At 36.0% G+C, this 9,916-nt stretch overlaps 1 protein-coding gene across 17 annotated transcripts in view; it reads left to right on the forward strand.

Annotated features, from left to right (window-relative positions):
* Window positions 1-8,591, forward strand: part of GRB10 (growth factor receptor bound protein 10) — a 138,614-nt gene extending 130,023 nt beyond the window's left edge. For 6 of the 17 annotated variants that reach the window (XM_087892349.1, XM_087892348.1, XM_034416405.3 and 3 more), the window contains 2 exons: window positions 2,673-2,766; window positions 5,021-8,591. In XM_087892349.1, the coding sequence (XP_087748475.1) occupies window positions 2,673-2,766; window positions 5,021-5,167 (241 nt within the window). In that variant the 3' untranslated portion in view covers window positions 5,168-8,591. Of the gene's footprint in view, window positions 1-2,672; window positions 2,767-3,250; window positions 4,312-4,987 lie in introns of those variants that run through there. The other 11 variants (XM_034416402.3, XM_034416410.3, XM_034416408.2 and 8 more) reach the window with 5 other exon arrangements.
* Window positions 8,592-9,916: the final 1,325 nt, after the last annotated feature.

A 9,916-nucleotide genomic window follows, 5' to 3' on the forward strand; every position in this document is an offset into this window, starting at 1 on the left:
GTATATTGTTTGGTTTGTTTGTTGGCCTCTCTCCATCCATCATGTAATTGCAATTCTTCAGTGATATCCTTAAATGTATCCGGTAAGATTCTTTTTCGAGTCTTACTTTGTTTATTACTTCGATAGTCATCTTGTATATTCACGATTGCATTGAAGTCTCCGACAACACAGATATTTTTGTACTCCAAATCTTTAATTGTATCATGTAGTTTCTTGTAAAATTCTCTCTGGTTTCCATTAGGTGCATAGATAGAAGCTAGCAATATTTTCTTTGTTTCTGTTTGTATTTCAGTTATTAAAATACGTCCTTCCGAATCTGTATATATCTGTTTAGCTTTTAAATGGTTTTTGACATAAGTTGCCACTCCTCTCTTCTTATTATCTCCTAGGGATGTGAATAATTTTCCTAATTTTTGATTTTCCAACAATATTTGTTGCTGTCTTTTAATGTGTACTTCTTGTAAAGTTATCACATCTAAGTCCAATTTTTGCAATTTCATAAATATATATTTCCTTTTCCTTGGGGAGTTGAGTCCGTTTATATTAATTGATATAATTTTTATTTCTCCTTCCATCTCTATCGAGTTTATCTATTTGTGATTTTCAATTTTGTTGTGTTTCTGGTAATTCTTTGAGTCTTTTCCCTCGCTCCCTCTCTCTCCGTTCTTTCTCTCTCCAATCTTTTTGCCTCTTCCTGTTTCTTTGCTGTGCCCAGGCCTGAAGCCGGACTGGAGCGGGTCTAGATAGACAGCTTCATCCAGGTACTGGGGAAGCTGCCGCGCCACCACATTCTCAACAACCTTCGCAACGAAGCGAAGGTTGGAGCTGGACGATAGTTAGCCAAAACAGCCGGATCCAGAGAGGGCTTCTTGAGGAGGGGCCCCACCACCGCTTCTTTCAAAGCGGCCAGCAGGACCCCCTCACTCAGAGAAGCGTTAACAATCCTCTGGAGCCAGCCTCGTGTAACCTCCCGGGAAGCCAGTACCAACCAGGAGGGACACGGGTCCAATAAACATGTGGTCGCGTTCAGCCGTCCCAGGATCCTGTCCACATCCTCGGGAGCCACAGGATCAAACTCCTCCCAGATAACACTCTCAAGACCTGCCTCAGTCATCCCGTCTGGACTTACCCAGTCAGATGCCAGGCCTTCCCGAATCTGAGCGATCTTGTCATACAGATACTGCACAAAATCCTCAGCTCGACCCTGCAAGGGATCATCCCGCGCTTCCAGATGGAGGAGGGAGCGGGTCACCCTAAACAGGGTGGCTGGGCGATTATCTGATGACGCGATAAGAGCTGCAAAATAGCTGGATTTCGCCGCTTTTATCGCCACTCGGTAGGTCTTAATATGAGACCTCACCAGTGTTCGGTCGGATTCGGAGCGGCTGGTCCTCCAACTACTCTCCAGGCGTCTTTTCCGGCACTTCATTTCCCTCAGCTCCTTGGAGAACCAAGGAGCTAGGTGAGTTCGGTGCCGGGTCAGAGGCCGCAAAGGCATGACACGGTCCAAAGCCCCGGCGGCCGCACTATCCCAGGCGGCCACCAGGTCTTCATGAGCCAGAGTCTCAGGAAATGGCCCAAGCTCCATCTGGAACCTATCAGGATCCATCAGGCACCTGGGGCGGAACCACCTGGTTGGTCCCGCCTCCCTGCAGCGGGGTGCAGCGGTTAGAAAGTCCAGTCGAAGGAGCGAGTGGTCAGACCATGACAAGGGTTCGAGGACTATATCCCCTGTATCAAGGCCACTCGACCACTGACCAGAGACAAAAACTAAGTCCAGAGTGTGTCCACCCATGTGAGTAGGTTTTTCAACATAGACTGTTGTAGGAAAAGACGGGACAAGGCTTCAATGCTCTTCAATGTAGGAAAGGTTTATTATGCATAAAAGGTTCAAACAGCAATAACACAGCAAAATGTTTGAACCCCGAAGGGTTTACAAAGGCATAGTTCTTATACTCTAAATTACGTATACATCGTCTGGGTGGTACATTTAGACATATATGGTCTTAGGAGGAACTGAAAGACGCCTAGTCCAGACGTTTGGTTATAGATTAGAAGGAAAAAGGGAGTCACATGAATATACAGGGAGTTACATACACTATCATATGTTATACATGACATTTAGGGTGGAATGTAGAAGTGAACAACAGGATGCATCTGTCTGGGTCAGTCTGCTCTTTTACAGATAAAAATACCTTGTGTCATCTCAGCAACTCCTTACTGTCGGAGGGAGGAACATTCAGCCTTGACCAAAGTTCTGGGCCTTTAATATCAAGACTTTGAGTCTGAACCAAGACTGTGGTCTGAACCCCCAAAGTCTGGTCCTCCTCAAGACCACCCTATCCTTGAATGGCTGGGTGGCCTGGACATTAACATTTGAACTACTATAAGTCCATGTATTTGCCATACACTAAACAAAATAAACTCCAAAATCACTTTAATGCTCAGATCTCAAGAAATCAAACAATTAATATTGTATCCTTGAACATACATAGAGTATCAGCTTCTTATGTATAGTTTTTCTTTATATTATTTTTATCAATGAAATATTAGATTATTTATGAATAGACATGGAATATGTTATGTACTGATGATATCATAAAGCAGTGGAATTGTTTGTTTATAAGAACTATATAGTCAATCTGGTAGTAACATACAGTGTTATTTTGTAGATTATTTCTTCTTCGGGACAGCCAGAGTAATCCAAAGGCATTTGTACTTACATTGTGTCATCATCAAAAAATTAAACATTTTCAGATTTTACCGGTAAGTATAACATTCCACCCAGGCAGTACTGGTGATGATATCTTTCAGAATGTGCATTTATTTCTGTCCCCTTAATTTTTCTAAAGAATTGATAATTACTTACTTAAGTGTAGGATTGTCAGTCTCAGATACGTGGTTTAGTCTGCACAAAACGTATTATACACACACACACACACACACACACATTCGATTACTAGCTATACAATTTCTTATATCAGCATATACAGTGGATATTGAAAAGCAAGGTTAAAATGTTTAGTGAGGAATAAAAATAAAAAACTAGAATAATGCGGCTGCATAAGTGTTCACATCCTCTTATAAGTGGATATATGGTTGTGTTCAGAATTAATCAATTGCATTCAAATGGATGGTAAATAGTAGTCTGTACATACTTGTTGTTAACTAAAGTGACTGATCAAGTCCAAATAAAGTTCAGCTGTGCTGGTAGGATTTTTCTGGTTATTTACTCAGTTGCCTCTTACAGCAACAGCAAGAGCTTTCAGAGCATCAAAAGGATCTCACTTTTGGAAAGTATCAGTCAGGAGAAGGGTACAAACAATTTCCAAACCATAGAACAAAGTAAGAATGCCTTCAACAAGTGGAGAAAATATGGCAGATACAGGTTGTATACTATGTGTGACGATAATCTTCTGTACTGATCATATGTCTGGGCTGTGACCAACACACACACACACATACCACCCTAATTGAATACCAATTAATACATTACTATGATATTAGTTCTCTACCCCCCCCATGTGAAACAGCCCCCCCCCCATTTTTCAAACTATAAATCTATTTGTAAATTATTGACCTGTCTTTACTATATTATATCCAATCCTGGTTTCATTTTGCAAAAATGTACATCAAATCTGACAAAAGCATGTGGGAAATTGTGGTCTGATGAGACTGAGGTTGAACTTTTTCATCATAATTCAAAAGTATGTTTGGGACAAAAACAATACTATGAACCCACCGTGAAATATGTTGATGGCAGCATTATTTTTTAGGGCCGCATTTCTTCAGCTGGAAATGGGGCTTTAATTAAGCTGGAGCAAATTATGGTCAATTCCAAATATCAGTCAATTTTGGCACAAAACCTTCAAGCTTCTGCTAAAATGAAGATGAAGAGGAATTTCACCTTTCAACACAACTTCACCAGAAGATCAAAGTTCCAGAATAGCCCAGCAAGAGTCAAGACCTGAATCCAATTGAAAATCTGTGGGGTGATCTGAAGAAATCTGAGTACAAAAGGTGCCTTTGCAATCTGATAGTTTTGAAGCGCTTTTGCAAAGAAGCATAGGCAAAGATTCCCAAAGCAAGATGTGCCAGGCTTTGATAGGCTCCTTCCACAAAAGGCTGAATGTGTCATAAAATGAAAAGATGCTTCAGCAAAGTATTAGTTTAAGGGTGTACATACTTATGCAATCTCATTATTTTAAATTTTTTATTGTTAATTTTTCCTCTCGGATTGTTTCAGTTTGTTTTTCAATTGAATTGCATAGTTTATATGATATATTAAAGGTGGAAAGAATTGTAAAGTGATTTACCTTGGTTTGATCTTTTTTATAGGTCAAAAACCTGGCATTTTATCAGGGAATGTAGACTTTCTACATTCACTCTACTTTCTTTTATTTCTTAACTTTAAATGCTGCATTGATGGCTCTTTACTGGAACTAATTGATCTTAAGTTGCTTAACCTATTAATACTTGGAAAGAGATGGTTTTAATTGATTTTGTGCCATCAACTTACTGTCAACTCTCAGGGTCCACACAGATGGATTTTCTCCATGATGATCTATTCATAATGTGGTTCTTCAGGTATTCCAAGAGGGCACCCATTGTTGCTGTAACTGAGTCCATCTACCTGGCTGCTGTTCATCCTCTACTTATCTTTCTTTCCACCTTTCCCAGCATAAGAGTCTTCTCCAGACAATTGTGCTGTGAGATTGAAGTCGAACTTTTTCATCATAATTCAAAAAAAAAACTAGAGCAATTTGAGACTGGTCATTTGTGTCTTGATTGAGAATTCTGGTTTGTTTGATTTAACTGTAATTCCACAGAAATCTGAGAATTGTGGAATTCATGTAGCTTCAGGGGCTGCACTATGCAGGAGAAAAAAAAAGCTAGGAGGTAAAGGTCATGATATGAATAGGGGGATAGACATACTGGATGAGATACTTTAACACTCCTTTTTGAATAATTTGTTTTCTGTCTTTAGCATTTTATTTTTGTTTCATTTTCATTTTTCAAGTGTGAAGATGACGGACAGATATTTTTCAGTCTAGATGATGGCAGCACCAAATTCACTGACCTAATACAACTTGTTGAATTCTATCAATTAAACAAGGGAGTTTTGCCTTGTAAACTCAAACATCACTGCATCCGGGTGGCCTTGTGACCTTTGTACCAGTCCATGCAGATGACTGGTTTGTTCCAAGACTGGAGATGGAAGAGAAGTTTTGTTGAAGAAAGTTGACCGTGGGACATTAAGCCAACTTATAGTTGCTTTTGAGGAACAAAATATATCATCAAAATTAGGGGACTTGGAAAGGGATGCTTGAGCTGGTGCCAACAGTCCAAGATTTGACTCTTTTGTCTAAATCCTATGCCTGATTCTGCTGAGTGTCCCAGCAATTGCCCCCTGCCCAAACTGGGAAAAATTATGTAAAAACACTAAACAAAACTGGAAATTGTCCCTTGGCTTGCCACATAACAGAGTCAGGTTTGTGAAGCAAAATTATTGAAATGAACTCTTGCCCTGGATAAATCTTGACAATTTCAAACTGAGTATTTTCTTTTTTTTTTATTGTTTACTTTCTTTGTATTCTTCCCTCCCTCCCTTCCTCTCTTTCTCTTTCAATTTTTTTGCACTCCTTTTGAAAATTATAGTCTATAATAGATGATAGAGTTTTTAAATTGATGCCTGATTTGGGTGTTCTAAATCATATATTGAGTAATTTGCTTCAGCCTTATTATAATCTAAAATCAAAAAATAGCTTCTCCCCCTTGAAATTAAATAATCCACCATTTGTGTTGAAGAAACAACAATTGAGAACAATTCTGGGAAGGAAAAATATCCCACTAGTGTATGCTTTATAATATAATGACTGTGTGTCTGAAAGAGGACTCTACTTCCATGCACAGATGGTTTGAACTGTTTTGATTGTCCCTGTCCTTCCCAATCTGCTGGAGGTCCTCTTTCTGCACAGATGCTATGGGGAAGTCCACTGTCAGTAGCCAGTTTAGCATTGAATGATAATATATGTATTTGGAATTATCTGGCTTTTTTTCTTCTTTTTATGTTTTGATTGGGAGTGAATAGATTGTCATTTATGTAGTATATTTGGTATAAAACAAATCAGTGTTTCCTATTTTTAGCATTATTTCCTTCACTCTTCAGAATGTATGATATAGCTCCATTGCACATATAACACTGCCTAGTCTTCTAACCATGGTTAGGAATTTAAGAGTGCTCTGTAAGTCTGCATGTTCCTTCCAATTATTTTTTCTCTGGAAGTGTATTTTCTAATAACCGAAGCACAGTTCTGATTTTATGTTTCTTTGCTTAATGAAAATACTGTTGTTGGGGTTACACAAATTATAAATAGAATCAAAAGTGAAAGCAAAGGAGAAGTGTTCGTTTAGCATTCTCAATCTTCTAATTATAGCTAGATATAATTATAGATATAATGTAATTATATCACACTAAAAGTAAAAGTGAGAAATGCAGTCTGATTACATGCTGCTGGACTGTGAGCTTGGTCAAAACTGTGGAAATCATCCCTCAAGCACTGCTTCACATTCTCTCCATCTATTTCAGTCTAAGCTGTAAAAGAGAGCAATACATGTGTAGCAGTATAATAACTGGATAAATCATTTTCATTTGGAAATTATATGCTCAGCTGTCTCTGCCACAGAAAGACATGCCATTGACAGTTCAGACAATTTACTTTTTTGGAATTTGTGCACTAAAATTTGCATGCCAGTATCTGTAACAACTAGAGAAACCTTACTTCAATCCTAGTTCATCATCCTACTATGAGTCCTGGTTTAGGCTTCCTAAAACCATATACTTAGAATGTTAATTTGTACATAGCTATGCAGAACAAATAATGCTTTATTTCTCTTGAAAGGCACAGCTTTCTAGCAGTAAATGTGGCAAATAAAATTATATGCCACGAAAGTGAGATATTTGTCAATGTAACGGTATTGACTCATGTTTTCTAATTCTGCATAACTATGTACATGGAGATATACCATGTGGAGAATTTAATAACAATGAAATCACGGCAATGTTTGTTAATATTTCAGCTTTTCATGTTTACATAGCAACACTTCTTTCATTGATAGCTTGCACTTAAATAAGGTCAATGATTATGATTATCGTCTTTTGGGGATGATAGTTAAGTGCATATAGGAAGTGCTTTATGTTTTATGTATCAAGAAGTTTGTTCCAGCCTATGAATGTTCAGAATTACTTGCGAGTGAAATATCTTCTCTCTTGCTCCAGGAATCTTGAACCTTTATATTGATATTAATTAATATTAATTATTGCATGTGACTAATAGCAATCTGAACAGTTGAAATTGAGTACAGTTATTTATTCACAAGGTAATCATATACTGTTAAGAGTATCTTAAAACAATATAACCAGCTTGATTTTCCATAGCAGATGAAAAAACACTGTATTTTAGTTTACAGAACAAATCTAATAGGGGTTTTTCCATGAAATTTCTATATATACAATGAAGAAACTTGATTTTTGTTAGAAATATTTTGATTATTACATTTTACATATTTTGTAAACATCTATAAAGTAATATGAATTGACTTAATATTGCATATTCGTAAAATGGATTTAAACTTTTTTCCCCAAAATACTGATTTTCAAATTTAAGTGAAGTTGTTTGAGTTTATTAGAAACTAAGTTATTTTTCAGTATCTTGGCTCCAATTGTTCAGTTTCCCAGCAATAGTTTCATGTTATAAAAATTGCATTTAATTGAATTTGACAATGTAAGTTGTCAATTATAAATTTGAATGAAGAGGGCAAACTGTTTTGTACTATCTTCAGAATTACTTGAGCACGTAATTATTGCATTTCTTCCCTTTGTTGGAAATGTACAATCTAACCTGTCTTAAAATTACTAACAGATACAGCTATCTGACAACTTAGGAAATAAGGGTTGAAGGAAATTTGATTTTTTTAAAAAAATATTTAAATGACATGAATGTAAAGAGGGATGCTCAGGGTTGTTCTGGAGCCTGTTGATTTTATTTTATTTTTGCCTGTGATAGTTTTGTAAATAAAATATGTCATAAAGCATCTTGTAATATGTTAAGAAGGAAAATGCCAAACCATTTGGTAATTTTTTTAAAAAAAATAGATAAATTATATTATTTGTGTTTTTTAAAAGTACAGCTTTTTATTTGTTGAATTAATCTTGAAGAAAAATGTGCCTCTATTTTTAGATTGTTTTGTCTTAACTTTTCTGCACTAAGTACCTGACTATTTTGACCAATCAATGCACCTTTCCAGTGGCAAGACTTGCTTAGCATAAACTATATTATCATACCACAAGACTTATTGTGACTGTAAAATAAAATAAAAGTTATCAGGGAATGCAAAAATTATTAACTTAAGGGACACAACCTCTTATTCAATATGCATTGCTTCATATTGTAAATAGCTTTCCTTTTTTTTTTTTTTGACTAGTGAACTTAATTGTTATCTTTCAGGTATTTTTGTACAAAACGGGACTGGTTATATTTCTTACACTTAAATGTTTAGAAATAAACATTCAAACAATGGTATTCATCTTATACTGTTGGTCAAGTTTCATTTTATTTTCTCAAAGGGGCAAATCTACCCAATGCAATACCAGAGTTGTAGGCAATTGTACTGCCTGTGGACTATTTTTCCATTAACTGAAGCAAATTAGCAATTTACCTGAACATTATATATATGTATTCATTTTATTTTTTTAATTAGAAGAGTTAAGCTATTTTCAGAGCAACTGCCATTAAAAGATGTAGAATGTATAAGAAACCATCAACTTAATATTCTTATTATGCAACTTTAAATGAACAATGCATTTTGATCAAGATGTAATAAACAAATGCTCATGCATTTCATGCAAATACTTCTTCATTATTAAGACCTGCAAAGCCAAAAACAAGTATTTTATCATATGGGGAGAAATAAATAGGGAGTCTTTGGTTCAAGAAGAGAATCGGTATTATACTTTTAGAGTATTCTTGCTACTATATTTGGATTATTTGAAATTTAGAACAGAACAGAATAACATAGTTGGAAGAGACCTTGGAGGTCCTATACCATTTCAGACAAATAGCTGTGCAATCTCTTCTTAAAAGCTTCCAGTGTTGGAGCATTCACAACTTTTGAAGACAAGTTTGTTCTACTGATTAATTGTTCCAACTTTGGGAAATTTCTCCTTAGTTCTAGGTTGCTTCTTTACTTGATTAGTTTCCAGTCATTGTTTCTTGTCCTGTGCTCAGGTGCTTTGGAGAATAGCTTGACTCCCTCTTCTTTGTGGCAACCCCTGAAATATCGAAACACTGCTATCATATCACCACTAGTTCTTCTTTTCATTCTAGACATACCCAATTCCAGCAACCGTTCTTTATAGATTTTAGTCTCCAGTCCACTAATCATGTTAAGGTAGTTTCATATTGAGTGTTTATAGCAATTTAGTTCAGATATAATCACTAGGTATATATTTGTAATCTCAATTACAGGTAATTCTTCACTTACAATCATTTGTTTAGTGACCATTCAAAGTTTAAACTGCACTGAAGAAAGTGACTTATGACCATTTTTCACATGACTGTTGCAGCATCCCTGTAGTCACATGACCAAAATTTGGATATTTTGCAACTGGCATGTATTTATAACAGTTGCAGTGTTTCAATGTCATTTTGTGACCTTCTGACAAAGTCAACGAGGGAGCCAGATTCACTTAACAACATGTTAGTAACTTAACAATTTTTTAGCAGTGTAAATTTTGGACTTATGATCGTAAGTTGAGGAGTACCTATATATAACCTTAAAAGTATTGCTTTTTATATTTGTGATAATACATTGAATTTTAATTTTATTAATTATTCCTGTAGTATGTAGATTAGAT

Source organism: Pantherophis guttatus, chromosome 4, assembly GCF_059756535.1.
Source record: "Pantherophis guttatus breed Tessera chromosome 4, ASM5975653v1, whole genome shotgun sequence".
Classification (NCBI taxonomy): domain Eukaryota; kingdom Metazoa; phylum Chordata; class Lepidosauria; order Squamata; family Colubridae; genus Pantherophis; species Pantherophis guttatus.